The sequence below is a fragment of the Nannospalax galili genome, unplaced genomic scaffold (genome assembly GCF_000622305.1).
Source record: "Nannospalax galili isolate Female #2095 unplaced genomic scaffold, S.galili_v1.0 scaffold155, whole genome shotgun sequence".
In the NCBI taxonomy this organism is placed as follows: domain Eukaryota; kingdom Metazoa; phylum Chordata; class Mammalia; order Rodentia; family Spalacidae; genus Nannospalax; species Nannospalax galili.
The window spans coordinates 9513836-9538249 of NW_008339923.1; the positions used below are offsets into that span (position 1 = coordinate 9513836).

Consider the following 24414-nt stretch of genomic DNA (forward strand, 5'->3'; position numbering starts at 1 on the left):
AGCCAGGGACTCCTCCCAAGCCCATGTGACCCCTGAGGAACAGATCCTCAAATGGCCTTAAGAGTGAAAATAAACTGGTTTATCTGGGCCAAATGTATGGCCTTAAACAAACAAAAGGAAAGTATAACCCAAAGAGTAAAGGGGCCAATATAATTTTTTAAGAGTCCAGATGTATAGCTAAAGGCTACAAAACAAGCAACAATGCCATATAAGAGATACCTTCTTTTGAGATGTCGGACAGGGTAGCCCAAGAAACTCCCAGATAGTAACCCAGCACAGAACTGGGAAAATGAATAGCAGAACCCAATCTTACCTAAAGGAATATTGACAACTGATTGCTGCTAGATGAGGAAAAGCTGACCTTCCTAAAACAAATACCTCTAGATAGGCTGACTAGATTCACCAGATGGAAAAGTGCTGGGGAATGGTTGGGGGGTGCCGACAACACAGCAGACATTAGCTGGGATGACAGAGTATAAGGGCTCTAGTGTGAGGGGGGGAGGCTATGGGAGGGTGCCATCTGGGAAATGGGTATGTAGATGAATAAGATGGTTTGGGATGTTCTGTGTGATATACACCCCAAAACATCAACAAATTAAAATAATGAGTTATATTTGAGGAGGAAGCATAAAAACTTATGTCATGTAAATTAGTAGAGGTGATAAACATTACCATTGAAATCTACCTGATGACTTTATAGATATACACAGGTGCCAAGGATCCGAGTGCAACCGACTATGACTAGTAATCATCAGATACATACAGATAGAGACACATGTACCAACATCTAAGTGTTAGTAGCAAAAACAATGAGTCTTTCTGTAAGAAACAATATATTTTAAAATGAAATGGAGATCTTTTTTAAAAGTTAAAAACTCATTCAATTTTATGTCTTACAGGGTTTATACTGAGTTCAATATTGTATAATTGTATTAGTTCAACTGTGAACCTAAAAATTTTATATCCACTTTTGAAAGAGATGTATCTTTGCTCTAGAAATTGTTATTGAGTATGTTAAAGGTATTATGAAATGCTTCTTCTAAAAAATAAAGAATACAAAAAATGTTATATGTCACCAATTAGAAATAAAGGTTATAATATTAAAAAAAATAAGCTTCAAGTTGGAATTTAGCTCTATAAAATTTAAGTTTAGGGGCTGGAGAGATGGCTCAGTGTTTAAGAACACTGACTGTTCTTGCAGAAGACTTGGGTTTGAATCCCAGCACCCACATGGCAGCTAACAACTACCCGTAACTCCAGTTCCAGGGGATCCAACAGCCTCTTCTGTCTTCCACGGGCATTGCGTGACATGAGTGCGCTTACTGACATACAGGCAGTACACATATACACATAAAATAAAAATAATAAATAAAATATATTTTTTAAAAAAATTTAAGTTTAGTATTACGACTTTCATTCATTGATGCATGCCAAGGAGCGTTGCATTGGGGAACATCAAAGAAAGGGAAGGGGAAACATTTCACTGGATCCTCAGATGTACTATTTAAAACTTCAGTGCAACATATATAAATAAGAAATGGAAGAAATGGAGACATGAGAATATCGTGGTACTGAGAGGCCTAAGTATTTTGGAAGTGATGTTAGAGGAGGTAGCTTTGACCCCACAGGGTAGGTGGGCAAGGAAGATGGTGGGCACGAGGCCAGCTCTGATGACACCAAGGTGGCTTCTTCTCCCAAACCCTGGGAAATACTGACATGACCAGATGTCACCACAGTTCCACCTAAAGCAAATTCTTGCCTGGGAGGGAGGAGTCAAAGCAACAGTAAAAAAATAAGTCTCTCTGTGTGTGTGTGTGTGTGTGTGTATTAAGTATGTCTATCTACACTTTATATAAAAGAAGGTATACAAAGAAAATACTTTTTTAATGCAAAGAAGAGAATGTGGTTTTATCATTTCATGTTGCATTTCTTACTAGACTTGTGGAAAATCGTCATCATGGACAAATATAGAAATGACTAGACACTAAGCCATAGGAAACGCTGAATTTCACTGCCTAAGCTGATACATCTGGTGCTCCTTCTCCATCACTCTGCAACATGAAAATATTTGCAAGAAGAGGCAGGACGAATTGACAAAATGTGATTTTAAAATTCAATAAATTGTAACATATCTTGTAAAAGAAATGAAATACTTTTTATTGACAGACAAATCAATAGTCTGGAATTTTTTTTTCTTTAGATAACATAGTTATGAAATATTTCCATATGGTCCTGGGTAGTAAGGAGCATACATAGGATTTTTGGTTATAAAGCAATGTAACAGAGCCTTTAAGATGGCTTAACTAGTAAAGGCACCTGTAGCCAAACCTGACAAGACTGAATTAAACCCCCAGAACCTACATGGTGGAAAGAGAGAACTGACTCCCAAAAGTTGCCTCTGACTTTCATATGTGTGCTGTGGCATGCACACACACATACACATACATACACATACACACAAATAGGCAGCACACAAAGAAAGCATGTACATATATGCACACAAAATAAAGAAAAAATAATTAAAAAAAGAAGCACTGTAACATAACCAAAATGTCGGTATTAAGCATTATGCTTATGAAGTTCCAAATAATGGAATGATTCTTTGAGTAAGCATTACTATTTGGTTTTTATGAAACACCAAAACCACATTTTAATAATTGGATATTATTCAGTCATAAAAAGGAATAAAGTGCTAATACATGCTACATCATGGATGAACCTTGAAAAAAATCATGTTAAATAAAAGAAGTCAGACAGAAAAGGCCACAGGTATATCAGCTTATAAAATGTCCAGAGCAGTTAAATCTAATAGAGACAGGGAGTGCATTAATGGCAATATTGAGGTGGTTGGGAAGGAAATTAGGGGATGACTCTCCATGGACACAGGTTTCTTTAGGGATGAAGTCTGTACTTGAAATAAGTGTTCTGGGTAATTGCTCAACCATTAGAATATGCTAAAAACATCACTGGCTTGTATATTTTAAGTGGGTACCACTTATGTTAAATGCATTATTACATACCAGTTTAAAGAAAACATCCATATTTTAAAGTATACATCTTTAATAAAATTCCATTTGAGCAGGAATTGCTATTAAAGGAATTGAAGGCTAACTTCAGTTCTATGTCTGTCTAAAAGTTGTACAGTGAAGGATAGTGAATAATTTATTATTATAGAATCCACTACAGAATCCTCCACTATATTTAAGTTAATACCCTTCTATCCATGAGGAATTTTGATCTTTTTATTTTACAGGGGAAGGGTATGTTGACTTTTTATTACTTGTACTTGTGCTTATGAAAGTTCAGGGAATTTCAAACCCACAGATGGGTTCCTCAAAGAACTGACAAGTCAAAACACTTACTACAGTCTATTTCGAGTTTCTTGGGGCTTCCTTAGCTCTAAATGAAAACGCATGAATTTTATTCCATCTCCTTGAAATGATTATTTTTTCAAGTGACAAATACAAATTCTACCAAAATTGAAGCCTGATATGCTTTAGAAAGATAAGATCTGGACAAAACATAAATATATGGACTTTTTCAAACCACGACTTTAAAATATGTGTGTAAGACACAAACTTCCTTACAAGTAAATATCAATGAAAATCTTCCAATCTGAAAAGAAACTACATGCAACATGACATTCCCCATAGATTCAATAATGCTATATTATGTTTTATATTATGACTGCTGCTTTTAGCACTATCCATGCCACTAAGGCTTTGTACTCCTTTTGAAAATTGTGGCTGTACTGTAAGCTCCAAGGTCCAAGGGTTGAGTATAAATTTTGATTTTTATATTGGGCTCAATGACTATAATATACAAACACATCAGAGTCCCAAATCTATTATATTTTGGACATTCATTAAATACATCACATTACCTTATTTTCCATGGCAAATCACACACACACACACACACACACACACAAACACACATTAGATTGCCAAATGACCAAAATGACAATGAATTTCATAATGTAATCATGTCACAGATTCCTACGCACATGATGTCCTGAAGTTTCATTATGTGCCTGTTTAACATGAAGGACAATGCTGTGGTACTCACAGTTGTAACCAGGTGTGATGCGGTGCTGAGCTTCAAGGCTGGCCAGTGTGATGTGGAAAATGATGTGCAACACCAGGAAGGAGAGACTGGTGAAGCACAGAGACTTCAACAACCGCCCTGTGTGTCCTGGGGAAGAAGCACAGAGAGTGAGGAAGAGCTAGCACATGCTGTTATTACAGTGAAGCAAGACTGACTGACTCAAAAAAACAGGAAATGTATCCATTTTTATCTCAATTATAAGTCTATAGCTAAATATCACATTTTATTTCCTTTGTAACATTATAATTGGATTTACACATCAAAATTCACTAAGAAAGAAATCACACTTTCTTGTTTATTATATGGCTTGCTACTATGGGATCTCAAAAAAGCAACGGCTCAGGGTATTTTATAGGAAAATGCCCCCAACTTAGAAGGAACAGATAACCTTACCTTATAAAAGTAGTACAAAAAAGTATAAAAAAAGGGAAAGAAAATGGCCTAAAATACTTTATGAAGTTAAGATAAACTTAATTTCAAAATTAAATAAGGTTAAAGAAAACTTCAAGTCAATTTTACATATGAATATAGTCATAAATTATAAAAAATTGCTCACCACTGAAATAGAGTAAAAATTAGCACATCATAATAAGCCAAAGTTTGCTGTAGCAATAGGTACAAAAGTGAATGAAATTGGTGCATCCTTATAGATACTGAGGTGTGCTGCAAATCTATAGGCTAAATCAGAACAAGCAAAAACATAGGTTTATTATGGAGAAGTTTTAAAAGTCAAGTGGAACAACATTGCTCAGTAACAAATCAATTTATTTATATTAACTAGACACATGTCCATGTTGATCCTACAGATCAGGAGGGAAGACAAGGAAAGACATTAACAAGATGGCAGCATAGCAGGCCATAGCTGTCATCTTCCACAGAACTATTATTTTGGCAGCCACTCTTAGACGAGAATACCTGTGGAAGCCCCAGAGGCTAGCTGAGGTTCCATCACCCCAGAAGAAAGAAATCAGATGTAAACATGTTGAAAGGGAAAGAAGATCAATTTGACATTACTCATGTTGTCGCTGTCTTCCCCACAGCAGAGCTTCGTGCCAGGAAAGGCTTTTGGGCTGCACTTTCTCCCGTTGGGAAAAGTGAGATTGATGTGAGTGCCGTTTCCTATTCCTGCAGGATTCTAGACAAGACAGTCCACTTCTGTGTCACTCTACCCAGAATATTGAAGGGATAAACCAGTGAAAACCAAGTAGAAATACACAATAAAGTGATAAATAGGAAAGAATCAAATAGAGACTTGAGCTCAAGAATAGAATACCTGAAAAGAAAACTCCAGTAGAGAGCTTCAATACCAGATTAGATTAAGCAAGAAAAGTAGAAAACTGCCAAACAAATCATTTGAAATTATCCAATAGGGAAATAAAAGCAGAAAAGTGTGGGGAAAGTATGTGGGGCTGATAAGACACCAGCAAACGACTCATATGCCCATTATGATGCCAGGAAAGGATGAGAGACAGAGAATGAGGAGAAAGGTTTATTTAAAGAAATAACAACATAAAAGTCCTTGGATTTGGAGATGTAAATGAGTACACAGATTCAAAAAGCACAAAGTAGTCCAAAATGGTTGAATAAAAAGAGGTCATTACAGAGAAATGAATTATAATTAAATTGTGAAAATAAAAAATGAGGGCAGTAAGGGAAAAATGGTTTGTCATACACCAGGGCACTTCTAGAAGACTATCAATGAATTTCTTATCAGGAACCTTGCATGCCAGGAAAGACTGGGATAATATGCTCAAAGCAAGTGCTGAGGAGACCCTGTCAACCAAGTACTACAGTAGCAAAGCTGTGAATGAGTAACAAACAGGAGACAAAAACTTTCCCAAATAACCAAAAGTTCAGGGATTGTATCAGCACTAGAGCAGCATCTCAAGAAATGCCAAAGGCAGCTCCTCTAAAGGAATGAAGAGACACTAACCAGCACTCTGTGAATACATAAGAAGATATAAAACTCACTGGTATCCACAAGAGTTGAATTTAGAACACTTATAAAAAATAAACTCTCAATGTAGAAGTTAAAATAAAAATATTAAAAATAAATATAATTACAATAATTTTCTCAGGCACACAAATGTGTAAGGACATAAATCATGACAATAAGAAGATGGGATGTGATGAGAATGCAGCTGTTACATGTGATTGAAATCAAGTTGTGATTGATGTGAAGCAGATTATTGTGAGTATGAGATGTTCCATGTCAGCCACATAGCAAATCTTGTAGTAGATAGAAAGAAGGAGAGAAGAATCAAAGCAGACAATTATACACATGAAAGATATGTATTCAGAGAACCATAAAACAGTGATGAAAGAAATTAAAAAGGGGTAAGTTCATATATCATGCCCACAGACTAAGAGCACAAATAATGTTAAAAGGTTCATACTACCCAATGGAATCTACAGATTCAACACAATTTCTACCAAAAATTCTAATGCCATTTTTCATAGAAATGAAAAAAAATTCTAAAATTCACATGGAACTACAGAAGACCCCGAACAGCTTGAAAAATCTTGAACAATTACAAAAAAATTAGAGGGACACATCTCCTAGTGTCATGTTCTAAAATTATAGTAATTAAAACAACACAATATAGCATGGAAGTAAGATACACAGACCAGCAGAACAGAGACCAGAAATAAACACATATATATGGGGGTCAAGACATTTTGTATGAGGTCTTTAAGATTACCCAGTGATGAAAGGAGAGTCTATTCAAGAAGCATTGTTGAAAACCAGGTATTTAGCTGCAAAACAATGAATTTGGACCTTTATCTTGGATACTAAATGCAAAACTAAAATGGATTAAAAATCTGAAACTGCAAATCATCTAGAAGAAATCATAGCGGGAAAGCTCCTTCATATTGATTTTGACATAGGCAGCAAAAGCAAAGCTAACTAACATGGGCTGGGCTATAACCCGGCTATAGCCCCACGTTTGCCAGAAAGGTCTCACATCCAGAAGGTTCTACAACCTTTTGGAACCCAACAGCACTACCAGGTAGGGAACAAGTATTCACATACATGTGACTATAGGGGATATTTTACATCAAAATCTTATCACTGGAACTGCAACAAACTGAAAATCCTCTGCACAACAAAGTTAACAATCACAGATGGAAAGGTTACCTACAAAGCAGCAGAAAGCATTTGCAAGCCATGAGTATGATAAGGGGCTAGTATAAAGATACAGAAGCAGCTCGTGTAACTGAATAGTGAAACAGATAATTTTTTTAATGGATAAAGAAACTGAATAGGCATTTCTTCAAAGAAGACACACAATACACAAGGGGTATACAAAGAAATGCTAAATTAGGGGCTGGAGAGATGGCTCAGCCGTTAAGAGCACTGGCTGCTCTTGCAGAGGACCTGGGTTTCGAATCCCAGCACCAACATGGCAGCTAACAACAGTCTAAACTCCAGTTCCAGGGAATCCAATGCCCTCTTCTGTCCCCTGCTGGCACTGCATGACATGGTACACTTACATACATTCAGGCATAACACTCATACACATAAAGTAAAAAATAAATTTTTAAAAAGAAATGCTAAATTATATTACTGATAATCAAAGAAATGCACAGCAGATCCACAACTGAGATATCAGCTCTACTTATCAGTCCTATTCAGATCATAGCAGAACTGATGTCTCTTCAAATGTCATGCTGAATGAAGACAGTATTAAGATATGAAGACTTTAGGAAGGAGTTAAAGCATGAGAGCAGAGTCCTCATAGACAGTTTCAGACTCTTGTAAAAGGACTTAAGGAAGATTCATTACCTTCCAGTCCTTCTACCATAAGAGCAGTGTTCTTTCCTACCAAGGATGTAGCAAGGAACCATCCTGGAAACCCTCACTAGGGGTATTGGGACCAGAGATCCTCCTCTTTTTCTCTTTGTTTCCTGGCCACCATGAGACAAATGATCTTCTCCTACCAGTGTGCACCCACTACGATGTATTGTGCCACCAAAGAACCAAAAGCAATGGAGGTAACACACCATGGACTGAAACCATGGGCCAAAATTAATCATTTCTGTTATAAGCAGATTCTTTTTGGCTTTTGCTCAAAGTAACAGGAGGAGGACTAATACATATATCTAGTAATCCTATTTCTGGAGACAGAAGACACATAGACACACAGACAAGTAGACATACACATAGACATGCATGCACACACATACATGCACACATGAATTGTAATCAAGATTTCAAAGACATGATCACTTTCATGTTCACTGCATCATTCTGAAAAAATAATTAAGATACAGAAGCAGCCTAAATATTCATTGTGGGATTAATGGATAAAGGAATTGTGCTATATGCACACAATATAACACTATGCCACCCTCACTACAAGATCCTACCATTTGCAAAATTATAAATGGAACTGGAGAGTAATACATCAAGCAATTTAGGCCAGGCACAGAGAGATACACAATGCACTTATACATGAAATCCAAAATAGGTAAACTCATTGAAGCTGAGAGAGAATGGTGGTTGCCAAGGAGGAGTTTAGGGAACAAAACTGGTGACACATGGTTAAAATATACAAAGTTATCCAGTCACGGTGGCTCATTCCTTTAATCCTGGAACTCAGGAGATTTAGGCAGGCAGATCGCTATGAGATCCAGGCCAGCCTGGGCCTGGGATGATTCACATGAGTATCAGGCAAGCTGGGGCTACATAGAGAGACCTCTCTCTCTCTCTCTCTCTCTCTCTCTCTCTCCCTCTCTGTCTAGGTAGATGATAGATAAATAGATAGATGATAAATAATATATGCATATATGTATCTATCTACACATATATATCTCCAAAGTTATGTACGATAAAGATATTCTGAAGGTCTGTACTTCAGCACAAAGCTTACAGCTAATGGTAGTGTATGCGCTCTCTTTATATATATATGAATATGAACATAGATGGATAAATGCTAGATATGTATACATGTGTGTATACATCTATCTATCTATCAATCATCTATCTATCTATCACCTATCTATCTATCATCTATCTATCTATCTATCTATCTATCTATCTATCTATCTATCTATCCAAAGTTATGCAAGATAAAGATATTCTGAAGTTCTATACTTCAGCATAAAACTTACAGCTAAAGTGATAGATTCTTTATTAAGTATTTTTACTGAAAAAAAGCCCACTAATAATAAAGGTGGATGGATAAAACCTTGGGAGTTGGTGGAAATGTCTATGACTTTGATGTCGGTGAAGTTTCCACAGCATATCCTTATACCCCACATTTACTTGAGATGTATACATTAAGCATCTATACATTTTCTATATGTAAGTCACATGTAAATAAAGTGTTTTTCTTTTACAAGAAAGGACTTTTTATCAATAGTAGATGGAAACTGATTCCATAATAAATGCAGAAAAAGCAGTGATGGATATCTTATATAGGGATCATCTCTAGATGATTAAACACCTAAGAATGAAAGATAAATCCTGAAGTTAACGATAAAAAGGTAAAAATGGCTCAACTTTGTACTGAGGGTTGTCATCTAAAGTTAAGCTATGGGCAAACAAAACAACTGATAATTCTGTGTGTGTGTATGTTGAGTGTGATGTGTGTTACATGCACACGCATGTATGCAGGTGTGTACGTATGTACATGCACATGTGGAGGCCAGGGGAAGATGTTGGGCATCCTGCTCTATCAGTCTCTGCCTGCTCCCTTGATTCTCGGTATAGCAAAGAGAAAAGTAATTACTACAAATACAGATCATTCTATGGTGTAATAGTCTTCTATGTTCACACATGGAAACATCTTTAAACTCTAACCAGAAGTTACACTAATCTCATTTCAACATAAACTCCTACCTTAGTGATTAAAAAAAAAATAACTTTACATAGTCTAAATAACTTCTTTTTTAAAATTTGGTGTCTGAAAAAAAACTGAAAAGTCTACTTAAAAATTTGATATGAAATACCATAAACTGAATATTTCTTGGGTCCACTCCCCTAAAAACAAAACAAAAACAAAAACAAAAAAAAAACCCACAAAAAAGCAAAAAAAAAAATGAGAAAAATTGTACTGAAGAAACTCACTGCTTACAGCCTAGGCCTTTATTTTAAAATGGTTCCACATGCCTTCATCAGGCAAAACAGAATTTATGAGATGTCCTCTCCTGCTCCCTCTCCTCAGACCCCAGTCTGAGCAGCATGGCACCTACAGTTTTATGGGGTGCCCCACTGCCACAGCTGTTCTCAGCTGGAGAATTTTTTTGTTTTCTACCACTGACTTAAAGACACTCTACAGTGCTCACGTGCACCTGGGTAGAGGGGCCCATTCCCAGGAAAAAGCAGGACCCATCATCACAAATGACACTTGAGGGGCTGGAGAGATGGTTCAGAGGTCAAGAATATGTAGTGCTTTTGCAGAGGACTTGGGTTTATTTCCTAGCATCAACATGGTGGCTAACAACATGGCAGCTAATAACCATCCATAACTCCAGGTCTGGGGGATCCTATGCTCTCTTCTGGTCTCCATGGTCATTGCATGCACATAGTGCACTTACATGTAGGCAAAATACTCACTACACATAAAATAAAAATAAATAAATAAAAAAAATTTTTTTGGTCTTTTTGAGACAGGGTCTCCCTGTAGCCCCAGCTGGCCTGGATTCACTATGTAGACCAGGCTGGCCTTGAACTCACAGAGATCCACCTGCCTCTGCCTCCCAAGTGCTGGGATTAAAGGCATGCGCCACCACACCTGGCAAGTAAAAAATTTTTAAAGAAGAAAAATATATACTTGAAAGTTCAAAGTGTCAGATATAAAAACCACCAGAGATGGATTTTGTTTTTTACTCTAAAATGTAACAGATTTATATTTTCTGACTTTTGGAGCTATTCAGTTTGGGAATGGAATCAGTCACAGAAGTGAAAACTCAGCTAGATGAGACTGAATTTTATTAGCCCTTAGACAATCAGAAGTTCAAAATCTACAGGAGCAGAATTCAGTACCACTGTAATTTTTATTGTTTTTAGCACAGAAGCCTAAATATCAACACACAGAAATATACCTTCTCAAAATCATCTGGATAATGTTGGATTATGTGCTTACAATCAAGTAGATTTCACATGTCCGGTGTGGCCTTACAGTAATTGAATGCAGAGGAAATGTCTCTTCTTATATGCATAATAATTGAGGGGAAATTCACATAGAAAATTCTATGGCATTTAATGCACTCAGTGTTATGCAAATGTCCCTTGTATTGTCTTCTGAAACACTGTCATCCTCCACAGGCACCCTTTAGACAGATGCTTCCTATTTCCCCTCCCCGACCTAGCAGCCATGAGTCAGCCCCGCTACCTGACTGCAGATGCTCCACAGAGATATGATCAGCTTGTGACCCTTTGTGACTGACTTCTTCCACTTGATGCAATGTTTTCAAGATCTGTCCACATGGTAATGCGGATCAGTGCTTCATTCTTTTTATGAGTAAATGAGAATCTGTTTATCCATATACCTGCATATGTGTCCTTGGGCCTTTTAATGTCTATGAACAGTGCTACTATGAATATGAACATAAATATTTGGGTATCTGCTTGCATTTATTTGATGTAGATCCCTAGGAATGGAATTGTTGGATCATATGGCAATTACATGTGTAGGGATTTGGGGTACGGGTGTTTTGTTTTTTGAGGAACCGTCAAACTGTTTTCCTCAGCAGGTGTGTGCTTTACATTCTTTTTAAAAATTTTTTTATTATTTTTATTTTATGTGTATGCATGTATTGCCTGCACGTAGGTAAGTGAACCTGTGTCATGCAATGCCCGCGGAGGACAGAAGAGACTGTCGGATCTCCTGGAACTGGAGTTACGGACAGTTGTTAGATGCCATGTGGGTGCTGGGATTCGAACCCAGGTCTTCTGCAAGAACAGCCAGTGTTCTTAACCGCTGAGCCATCTCTCCAGCCCCTGCGCTTTACATTCTTACAATCCAAGTATGTGATTCTAAATTTTTTGTATCTGTCAATACTTACTGGGTTTTTCTCTAGCTTTTAATTTTAGTATAGCTAAAAATGGGTATCAAAACAGTATCCCATTGTCACTTTGATTGGTATTTCCCTAAGGCCTAAGAAAGTTAAGCATATATTCATGTGCTTGCTGGCTACCTGCATTTTCTTTGTTGAATAAAATTGTGTTTCATTGGTATGTCTTTTGGCTTCCCGGACAGATGAGAAGTTTTGCTGTGCCATGTGCTCCTGCCATGATGTGCTGCCTTGCCACAGGCCCCAGAGCAGCTGGGCTAAATGGGAACCCACAAGATGAACCAATATGTGCCTTTTGTCTTGTAAATTGATTATCCAAGGAATTTGTTATAATGATGGAAAGGTGACTAACAGAGAGGACATAATTCAGTTTATAACATTATATTCTGTGCTCTGGACCCTCAAAGCCCCATCCTCCTCATATGCAACACATGGTCATCCCAGCCCAAAATTTAACCCATGTCAGCATCAACTCTCAGTCTCATATTTCATATAAATATACTCTGAATCAGGTATGAGTGAAACCAATATACAGTTCATAGTGAGTCAAAATTGCCCTCCAGCTGTGAATCTTTGAAAAAAGTTATCTCCTTCCAAAATGCAGCAGTGATACAGGCTAATTCAGATATTCCCATTTCTAAAGAGAAATAAAAAGGAAGGTCATGTATTTTCAATAAGCCTAAAGCGTAGTAGAAAAGATTCCAGTAGAGTTGAAGGCTAGAGGATACTCTGTGGCTCAGTGTCCTGCCCTTTAGACCTTGGAGCGAGGGTCAGCAGTTTAACCCGTGAGGCTTTGAATTCAGCCCCAAGTCCCTGTGCTGCAGAAGCATCCTCAAAGGCCTTGGGTGGTGGCATGCTGATACACTGAAACTGAGGATGTGGCTAGCCCTCTGAAGTTATGGAGGAATCCTCATCTCCCAAGCCTGTGTCCTAGGGGCCTATGTTAGCAATGTCAGCTGTGCTGTTTTCTGAATTGCCTTTAGGGTCACCTTTCTCATTAAAGGATAATGCATATCAAAGCTGGAGAGCTCAGTTAGAATCCTGAAGTATGATGTGATTCCTTTACTCTGCCCTACCTCTGTGCCTTAAAAGTCTAAGTTGGCAATTTTTCTGCTTTGATGGTTGACTGAAGGTGTAAGTCTCACCAGTAGTCTTTTCAGTAGATGACTGTCCAAAAATCACTGGTGCCCAGAACATATGTTCTCTGTTTGTGTTTTGAGGCAGGGCTTCATTTTGTAGTCCAGTCTGACCTTGAAGTCCTGACCTTCCTCCAAATGCTGGGATCACAGGCATGTGTTCCATACTTTGTTTTTTTGCAATAATGAATGGATGGAGATTTCATAAGTCTTCAAGCTCTGGTTCCATTTTGTTCAGCAATTCCTTCTCCACTGCGGCACTCCCTTCTCTGAGTATCAGTCTCCTACTGCATTTTACTATAAGCAGTCGGGCAAAACCAGGCAATATATTCAATAGTGTGATTAGAAATCTCATCTACTAAATATTTGTGTCTGTGACTTAGAAGTTCTTCCAGCTATAACACTAGGACACAATTCAGTCAAGTTCTGTTCCATTTTATAAGGGGAACCCCCTTCTATCTAGTGGCCAGTGATACGTTCTTCAGTCTCTGACACATGAACAGAAGCACCTGTAACTCACATCTCTACCAAAAGTCTCTTCAAGGCAACATAAGTTTTCTGAAAAACGTGCCTGAAAATTCTCACATCTTCTACCTACAACCCAGTTCTAAGCCCTTTCCACGTTGCTGGGGATCTGCTGCACGGGCACTCTACCTTCAATATATCAAAATCTAGGCTGGTTTGGTAGGACTAACATGCAGCACTATGGAATGAGGGACTTCGTGTGTGTGTGTGTGTGTGTGTGTGTGTGTGTGCACATGTGTGGAGATCCTAGGCGACACTGGGTGTCTGCTTCCATGGCTTTCTACCTCTGTTTTGTTTGAGGCAGGGCTCTCACTGAATCTGAAGCTCACTGATTTGCCTTGGCTGACTACCCAGTGCATTTCAAGGATCTGCCTGTTTCTGTGCCTCCCAGTACTAGACTTACAGAAGCTTGCTGCTGTCACTGGCCTTTCTCATGGGTGCTGGGGACCCAAACTCTGGTTCTTATGCTTTAGCAGCTGGCCATTTCCCTACCCTCTAGACTGAGGAACTGAAGCAAGTAATTTGTTTATCTTGCTGTTTTGGAAAACAAAGGTCAAGATCAAGCCGCTCACAGAGAAGTTTCACCTATGGCCTCTCTCCTGCTTGTGCCTAACCAACTTCACTTCATGAGCAGATGCATCCCTGGGGTCTGTGCATGTGCCTAAATTTCTTCTTCTTATGAGGACATCAGCAAGGTTGGATTAAGGATCCACTCTACTAGCTAACTTGTGTTAAAACTTGATTTTGGGGCTGGAGCGATGGCTCAGCGGTTAAGAGCACTGACTGCTTTTACAGAGGACCTCGGTTCGATTCCCAGCACCCACATGGCAGCTATGAACTGTACTTAACTCTAGTTCCAGGGGAATCCAAAGCCCTCTTCTGATCTCTGTGGCATTGCATGACATGGGTGCACTCCATGCAGGCAATACACTTATACACATAAAATTAAAAAAAAAATTAAATAGAAAATTGGGAGGAACACAATTCAGTGCCAGAAAGGAAACCTGCCTCATTTCTAATGTCAGGGGAGACTGTGGAGCCTCTCACCACTGAGCATAATGTTAGCCATGCAGGCTTCCATACACACCTGTAGTCCTAGGAAATTTTATTTATATTCCTAGTTTTCTGAACATATTTTGTCAAATGCTACTTCTGTGTTAATTGAAATTATAATTATTTCCAGCTTTCTCTGTTCATATTGTGTATTCAATAATGTATTTTGATAGGAAAGTGCTTAAAATTCGGACTTATCCAAAGACATGTCAACTAATGAATACTCATAGTTAGGAACATGAGGAAAATGCAAGAAAGGATAAGCAATAGACAGAACTTCAAGATCACTTCCACCAGCTACCTAGACCACAGGGAGATAAAATCAGTAGCCTGTGCTAAGTGGAGACAGTGCCACACTATGTGAGCACACTGCTTCCCAATCATCTTAACACCAAAGAAGAAGACACTCAGAACCAATAAAGGAACTAAGTAACAAAGGGAGGAAGCAGAGATTTCATAATAAATTTTATTTTGGGTTTTAAACAGATTTTTGCTTATGTGTAATACAGTTCCTAAAATGAAGCCTTAAAAAAGAGACTATTGTCACACTTCCTAGATTCCATTTCGGAATTTGTATTTTGAAACAGGTATAAACTTTGCTCCTCCTTTATTATACTTCTGAAAGTAATTGAGAGGTGTCATCGCCCTAGCCAACATTTCCAGTGGTCTCACTTTCAGGTGATTTAATGGTGGCGTGCAAATGTGGAAGACCCACGTTCTCCTGATGGTGTCAATTTTCTTAAGCTAACCTTGAAATTTTCCACCTAAGAAATAATCTATGCCAAGATCCCTGCAATTTTTAAAGGAAAGCACTGAGCCTTGCAGGGCCTTCATTTTCTTTTCAAAAGTGCAGTACTTTCATTGTTATGAGTTTCTTCATAAGTTAATGAATCCAGTGCAAAATTTGGCTAAAAGTAATCTTAAGAATACCATGTGTACTTAGAATCTTTCCATAGCTTCTTCCCAAATGGCATTTGCTCCTTGCTGAAAAACCTAATAGAATGACTATGCAGTCATATTCTTCCTGAGGTGTAGACAAGAATATCCTGAGAAACAAGTTATTTATATTTAAAGGATTTTCCACAATATGCTGTAGATAGAAACAGATGAAAATCAAGTTGACATTAAACTGAAGGTTTTCCTTTAAATTTGAAAGGAGGTTAAATCCAGACACCTGCTGGTTAGAAGAGCATGCTAGGACATCAACATAAACTAAGCAGTTAAGCTTGAAGGTTAAGCACATGAAGTTGCTACCACTTAATTGTAATGGGTTTTTCATTAGCACCACACTAAAATAAAGGGGAAAGACAATGCATTATTCCAGTTGACTCACGGAAACCCCATTCCAGCATGCGTCAAAACCTTTTTTGGTGTAAAGAGTGGATCATAGGAAAGAGTCTGGAAGAACCACAGAAGCAAGTGGAGGAATGTGTGGCAACCTCATTTCCCAAGTTCTCTCTACCTTCCAAATGGGGTTGAGTTTCCACTGTGTGCCTACAAGTCTGCCATGGAATCCCAGCCATACCCAGCTCTCATTCCTCCCTTTACAAGCCCGATAGTAAATCCGCTTCCAATTTTTTATTGGTATGTGACTGGAGCCAAAGGAAGTAGGGTTTTTCTTTTTTCTCCCTCTTTTAAAAATTTTATTTATTATTTTTATTTTATTTGTATGTGTATATTGCCTGCATGTAGGTAAGTGCACCCATGTTGTGCAAAGCCTGGGGATTCAAACCCGGGTCTTCTGCAAGAACAACCAGTGTTCTTAACCACTAAGCCATCTCTCCAGTCCCATCCCTCTCTCCTTTTATGTCTTATTAGTTAATAGCTTTTAAAGAGTTGTAATCCCTTCCAAAATCTGTTGTTCAATGAAATTAATACAACCAGAGAAACAAATTGTACTCTTAGAATACATGGGAGTGAGAACTGAGGACCAAGAAAAGGGGGCAAGAGGCTGCAGCATCTTGTTTCCACGCCCTCCCTCCTCTGCACTGACCACTCATGATGAAATCTCAGTCCTGTAACATTCTTCCTTAGAACTTTGACTCCAAGGGAACTCCTCTGGACTCTTGCACTGCATAATGTTGGTTGTTGTCTGACACTTAGGAATATATGCCTGCAATGTTAGCTGCTGTCCTAGGTTAGGTTACCAGCAATTAGATCTTGAGATGGAGATCTGAGTGCAGAAGTTACTGGTGAGGGCTCTCAGCACTGACCCTTGTAGGACAGTGAGAAAATCCTGAGTCCCAGAGAAGCCATATGTCAAAGCCATGTACCTGGAGCAGAGTCTTGGGCTGATTATTTCGGAGCTGGAACCAGAATGGCTCTTCAGATGGATCTAGAATTGACACAAGAGACTGAGTTCCCCATCCCAGCACTAACCAGAAATTAGATCTAGACCCAGAGATGAGTGTGACTTAGGCAAGGCAGCTTCCTACAGGTAAAGAATACAAGGGAGGAACCTCAGATATCACATCAAGGGTCAGTCACTCCCGGACAGTGGACTAAGTGTGGTGTTGTGCAGGGATGGACGTGGCACATCACGGAACCACTGAGATCTTGTGGTATAGGCACTGCTGCTCTTGGGTAACATAGAAGCTTCCTGAACTCACTCACAAGTTTAAGCAGAGACTTTACCACTAATTGGGGATTTTTATCCAGAGATCACCTGCCATTGATTTCCTGGCAGAAATCTATACTGCCTGCTTCTCAGCACCCACAGGAAAGGTGATACCTGTGGACATATGCAACCTGAACTGTCATCCCAAATTAGAGTGAGAGGCTACTTGTCTTTGTTTTTTTGTCTCTTTAGCCCTGACAGAGGTGCTAGGCACAGTGAGGAGCCCAGTTATTATTCACCATCACTTAGGTGGCTGGGTTTGGTTACAGCTACATTTGGACCTTTTCCAGGTGTCAGAAACATAGACAGCTGTCCTTTCACACTACCTCCCCTGCCCTCTCTGTGACTACTGTTATGGTTTGGATAGCTGGTCCTGAAAGGTCCACATGTTAAAGGCTCAGTTCCCACGGTAAAGTTGCTGGAAGATGGTGGAACCCTTACAAAATGGCTTTGAAAGAGAACCTTACATCTTTAGGGGTGTGCCCTTGAAGGGGGCTGTGGGACCTCAGTCTGCTCCCTTTGTCTTGCTCATTCTGGTGTCCAGGAGGTGACCAGTTTCTTCTGCCACATGCTCCTGTCATGGTTTGGCAAAATCCCTGATGACATTATTAAAAATCCAAGTTTTGAAGCATGAAAATAAAACCTAAATCTCTACTAGGAGCCCATGATTCTGGTCAGGAGCAACTTGAAACTAGCGAGAAGAGCTGTGAGGGCGAGGGGAGAGCTGAAAAGAGAGCAAGAGACAAGAGGCTGAGACAGGACCTTGGCTAGTTCAGCATAAGCAGCCAAAACAAAAAGACCACATGAAGAAACACAAAGGTGAAAGCCACGGAGGAAGAGTTCACTGAAGGGGAAATGAGAGAAATTCTGAAGCATACTGTTGTTCTTTGGCTATGTGGGCCCCCAGAGGTTTGTGTGCTGGAAGCTTGGTCCCCACTGTGATGGTGGTGAGGTGGTAGAGTCCTTTAAGGGTGGGGCCCAGTACAAGGTAACTAGATCATAGGGACTTCACCCTCAGGAGGGACCAACACTACTCTGAAGGTATGTGTAATGTTGTAGAGAGAACAAGCCTAGCCCAAGCATTTCTGTATTTCTGTCTTATTGTCTCACTATGTAACTCATTCTCATTCATTCATTCATTCTCTCTCTCTCTCTCTCTCTCTCTCTCTCTCTCTTTTCTCTCTCCCTTTCCTCTCCCCTTCCTTCCTCCACCATGTTGTACTACAGTCATGAAGGCCATCAACAGAATCTAAAGAGATGAAAACACTCAGCCTTGGACTTCCAGCTTCCAAAACTGAGTCCAACAATCCCTTTTCCTCTATAAAGTATCCAGTTTCAGATATTTCTATTACAGTGCTAGAAAACAGTCTAAGATAAATACTGAAATTAATTTAAGCTAAGTTTCTTGAGATTCTCAAAAATATAAATAAATCACATCCTAGCATGTGAATAGGAAATTATTTTTAAATAGAAATACAACATGCCATCTAAGGAAGAGTCAAAGGCATAAAAGTATCTTCATTTAATTATTTAAACTGATCACTAGATAAACTAAGCCTTAGGTAGATAAATTTAGTGAATTTGATAATAGAACTGAATTGTTCATCAAAACTCAGAGCACAGCAACAAAGATAAATTGAAAACCCTAGTTAAGGGGCATGAAAGGCAGAATGAGAAAATTTCAAGAGGTACTTGGAAATTTTAGAAAATCAGCAAGAACAGTGGAAGAAATGCTTGATGAATTATCATTTAATCATTTATCTGATAATTAGTTTGTGAAATAAATAATTGCCTCATGACCACCATGCGATGGACGTCTTAGGCAACAGACCAAGAATTCTCTAGCACAGAGCAAGAACATGCAGTCTGTGCTCTTGAGACCAAAAATGCTGATGGAAATCAGAGAAAAACTAGGTGCATGGTAAAGACAGTGAAGTTAAGAAATGGGAAGCGACACTGCTTTAAATCACTTAGGAACAGAAGGCACCAAACATAGAGGCACATGAGCAGGCACAGCCAGATGCAGGCAAAGCTTGCCATAAAGTCGAACATTCCGAGGGTCAGAATTGTTTCAGGCTTCTTGGGGCACACACTCTCTGTTGAAGCTGTTCAACTCTGTCCTTAGAGCACAAAGACAGATCATGCATGGCAGGGTGTTTATGACTGTTACTACAGATTCTGAATGTATCTGCCAAATGTACCCTGCAGAAGGCTGGGTCCCCAGGGTGCAGCTAATGGGAGGCTCTGGAGAATTGAAGTGGTGAAGCCTAAGAGTCTTTGATAATTTTTTTAATGTTTATAAAAACTTTATTGAGAATTTCATACATGCGTATAAGGTGTTATGATCAAACCCATGCCTGCTCCCTCCCTTCCAACACTCCCCATATCTCCCCATCACTTTTTTCTTTTTATTTTTTTCTTCTTTCATTTATTTATTTTTATGGGGCTTTTGGGTACTCTAACATTCCCCTCTCTGAAGAGGTAACCCTAAAGTCTTTTAAGGATTAGATACAAGCTCCTAAATTCTTTTGACATTTTTGGCCTTGGAAAAGAGTATGTTGCTAACAGTCCCAAGGACATTTTTACTTTTAGCCAAGAAACTGGCTACTTTTCTTTGGGGTCTTTCTACCCTAAGTGTCTAGCCAATTCCTACCTCCTATTCTTACCACACCATCCTGTGAAGAGGTTACCCAAATTGCCTATAGGGAATTGGGACACAGACTGCCCTGGCTTTTTCCATGCCGAACAGGGACACAAGGTGAGGCAATTGGGGTACCTCTTCAGTGGGTCTATCTAAAAGATTCCCAAATTGTATAACTCTTAGCTCTGAGGGGAAAAGAAAGTGCTTGAATCAGGAATAGGAGATGTGAGAAGTAAAGGCAAGGGTAATTAGCATTACAAGTTTTAAACAAGGAACTAGAAAAACGTCAGAACAGGGCAATTTTCAAATGTTCTTATGAGGGGAGCCCCACCTCTTTCTTTTCTTCCCTTCCCTCCTGGGATTAAGTAGGTGATTTTCCCAGTGCACTCTTCTGTCATGATGTGTTGTCCCACCACAGACCCAAACAAATAAGCCAGTCAATCAAGGACTGCAAACTGCAAAGCTGCGAGTCAGACAGTCCCCTTCTCTTTCTAACTTAATTATCTAACAAATCTTGTTATAATGGCAGGAAGTCAATATACTGTGGCCCAATAAAACATTGAAGATGCCTAAATCTAAATTTCGAGTTGTTTACGTGTTCTAAAATATTTTTCTCTAGATTTTTTTTTCAAACATTGACTTTAGCTCCCCAAACACAAAAAAAAATCTGTGAATAAAGGCAGATTTGGGATGGTGGTTGTCGTTTGCTGCTCCATCAAACAAAAGAAAGAACATTTGAAAGAAACATATTTCTAATAATAAGCAGAAAGGTCTATATTTTGATAGTGTAGAAATTTCCTGATAAGCAGTTCACTGATTTTGTGATAAGTGAGGGTTGTTCCCCACTGTGGGATCACACAAAAAAGTAGTGTGTCTCCTTTGCACCAGGTCAGAAGCACCAGTGTTCAAAATTCACACCTTCTTGGAGAAGATGCCACACACTTTCATCATTTCCAATTTCAACTTGTCCAGAGAAAATTCAGGCAAAAAAAAATCAGAACTCAGCTCTCAAAGATGTGCTGAAGTTTTAACATTAAGGGACAGTTGTTTTGTGGCAATATTTTATTAGAGGGGGTAGAAAAGGGCATTAAGGTGTAAATGCACTAATACCCAAAGCACTTCGCATAACCATACTTAAAATTTCTGAAAAGCTGAACTATGAAGAGAAAGTTAAGTTGGATAGTCCACAATTCTAAGCACTCAAATATAATGGCTTTCCTTGTACATTCTTGTGGCTTGGTCAGTAACGGGCCAATGCAAACATCCATGTGAAAAAGTTTTCTTTGGTGGGACACTGAGGCAGGGAGGCAAAGGGTGCCTGCTTCCTGTTTGAATGAGACAGAGCGAAGTAAACAGAACTGCAGGCCTGGGAAGCACACAGTCAGGTATGTGCCTCTAATTTGACCTTGTAGCTCTTTCTCTGGCAGAACGGGGGACATTGGTGGCAGGATAATACAACCAGGTTCAAGGATGTGTATGCATTAATTAGACCCTGAGAAAAGTTTTCACGAAGACAAGAAACTTGGAACTAGGGCTTTTTGCCAATCTAGTAAACAAACTATAAGACCAAGGGAAAGGTCAACAGCCACTCTGTTTTGTTGATTTTATTTTAATTCTTAAAAACTATAACTTCTGAGGCTTTAACCCTGACCATCTGATGGTTTCTATGTTTCTTCTGTGAAGGCCTAAGACCGTTGAAACAAGAGCACAGGGCTGTTTGCAGAACTTCTTGATGACAGAGTCTCACTGACTGCAGACATTTTACTTATGTTCAAATTCCCTTAATTCCCAGACATCTACCTACAGGCAGGCAGCAGTGTTAGTATCTTTCATTTATTAGCTGTGTGGGTTGGAGTGACCTCCCTGCATAACTGGAGTCAGGGCAAGTTGTTGTTCCCTGGTTCTTCTGGGGGACCTCAGAGGGGAAGAGGAAAAGGAATAATCTGTGGTGTTTACCAGACACAGCTTTGAAATTTCCAGATTGGATAGCTGACCTGACCTCACTGCTGGTTCTGGGATTCCACACACAGCTCAGAGTAGCTGCCCCTAGATGTCTCCTCTAGAGTCCACTGCTACTCACCTGTTTCAGAGAGTGGTCAGTTGGGAATGAAAACAATCTTTGGGAAGATGATTTGGAAGATGATAAGTTTGGTTTAGTGCTCCTCGTTGCTTTGGGCAGCCAGGTTAGGAAGGAAGAATATGAAGAGCAAGGTAATAAGAAAATCCTGTTCTCTTGTAAAGCCAAAATAATCACCTTAAAAAAGTTAATTTGAAGCCTGATAATCAGATTGTGCACTTTCTAAAGTGTCCAGCCTCTGAGCTCCTTAAGGAGAGGAACCTAGGACATAACTCTATGGAAACTGCTACACAATGCTCTGCATTTAAAGGATCCCATTAAATGCTTCTGAAAGGACATAATAAAAATTGAAGATCACATATACAAGGAAACATGGTCCCTATGTGCTGGTTCAATGTGTTGGCATGAATGTGTCACACTAAGCCAACAAGAAGAGCTCATCTTTCTGGTCATTTTATCAAGCCACATTGCTAAGCTCAGTACTCAGGGGCTTACAAATGATAATGGATGGGGAGAACACATTTAGGCAACTGTATCCCTTCCCCTCTTTGCAGGCTTGCTCCCTGTGGTACATTTGCCTAGCAGTTAGGGGGAGATCCTCCTTCAGCAGTAGTCTCTTCAGGAAAACGATGACCCCGACTCTCAGAAGTTTCTACCCTACCCTGCTATACATCATTCTTTAGGCCCCATATAACACTGCTCTTTTCTCCCCATTCCCCTTCATGTATGTTTTTGAAAACATTAGTTCAACATTGACCACTTGCCAGGCATGAAGCATCACATAAAGAGGCATGTGCTCCTTCAATTTCATGTGGACCAGGGCCGAGAACCCTGATGCAGGGCTGCATCAAGGTGTGCTGGGGGTTCCAGGGCCCAGTGGAACATGTTGTCTGTCCAAAGGCAGATGACCCTTGGTGACTTCCGCTACGCTCTGGGCCGATGTCCTCATCAGCATCCTCACACGTACATGCTCACTATGGTGACATGACAGCTCCACTGGCCAGGGGCAGGGACTTTCTGTGCTCTCTTGTTTTTCCCACAGAGAACATGCACCAGGTTAGCATGACTAACTACCTTGGGACCCGCTGTGTTTATTCTCACTGACCCTGGGTTTTCCTCTCCTGCCTTGGAATCCAGGCTGCAGCGGCTGCTGGCCAGCAATGCTTTCTGTTTGCTGACTGCATCCCAAGCAGCTGGACAGTGATTCATCTGCCAGGGAGGCTCCTGGAAAGGCACATGGCCCTCAGCTTCTCCCCATCATATCTCAGGAAACCACACTTTTAATTAATCTCCTCCCATTGCGACAGTGATGTTTTCCTTTTTCAGTGAAGCCGACAAGAAGACCAGTTTCTGCTTCTAGATCTTAGATGCCCCTCTGTTTCTTGCACAGGTCTAAGATCTGATGTCATCCTCTAAGGAGGACCTTCCCTAGTTGCCAAGGTGAAATGGATACACCTCTCCATGTGCTCTGTATCCTAAACACCTAGTTCTAACCACTTCACTACTGATAAACTTATTATGTATCAGCATCTCTCTCTTAGATGTAAGATTCATGATTTCAAGGTTATGCTCAATGCACAGAAAAATGGTTAGCAGAAAACACATGACAAACATTGGTTAAATAGGCCTATAAATGAGCAGACTGCCTCAGGAGAACCTTGTTGGTCAAATGGTCAAATATGAATTAGCACAGCATGTGGGCTGTGAGCTTAGAGAACACTCCTTAACTGCCATCAGGACAAACAGGGCAGGTTAGCATATGGAGGGGAGGGAACAGGAAGTACTTGTCTTCTCAAAGCTAAATTCATGAGTTCAGAATTGTACCTAGTATTGTATTGGCCTCTTAGTCATGTCTTCACACTTCCATGTCTGCTGTGAAACAGAGCAGCTGAAGATCCTCTATCCCCTGACCTTTGACCTCATTCCTTCCTCTGTATTCTGGACTCCTTTCTTCATCCTCCCTCCCTCCCTCCCTCCTCTTCTTCTCTTTCTCTCCCCCCTCCTTCTTTACACATGCATGGCAACATGCCCTCCTTTCAATGCTGTTTATTAATTGGCTCTCAAGTATACTCCATAATGGAAAGCCTTCATTAATAATACGTAATTGATATTCAAGCAACTTTGTTTGTATTATCTAGGGTTTTCTTTCTTTCTTTTTTATTTATTATTTTTATTTTATGTGTATGAATGTATTGCCTGCATGTAAGTGAGTGCACCCATGTCGTGCAATGCTGTG

General features: G+C 39.5%; 1 protein-coding gene across 2 annotated transcripts in view; it reads right to left on the bottom strand.

The window, feature by feature from the left end:
• Piezo2 (piezo type mechanosensitive ion channel component 2) overlaps nucleotides 1–24414 on the bottom strand; it is a 442859-nt gene that overhangs the window by 261311 nt on the left and 157134 nt on the right. For both annotated transcript variants that reach the window (XM_008834681.3, XM_029564318.1), the window contains exon 3: nucleotides 4069–4194. In XM_008834681.3, the coding sequence (XP_008832903.1) occupies nucleotides 4069–4194 (126 nt within the window). The remainder of the gene's footprint in view (nucleotides 1–4068; nucleotides 4195–24414) is intronic.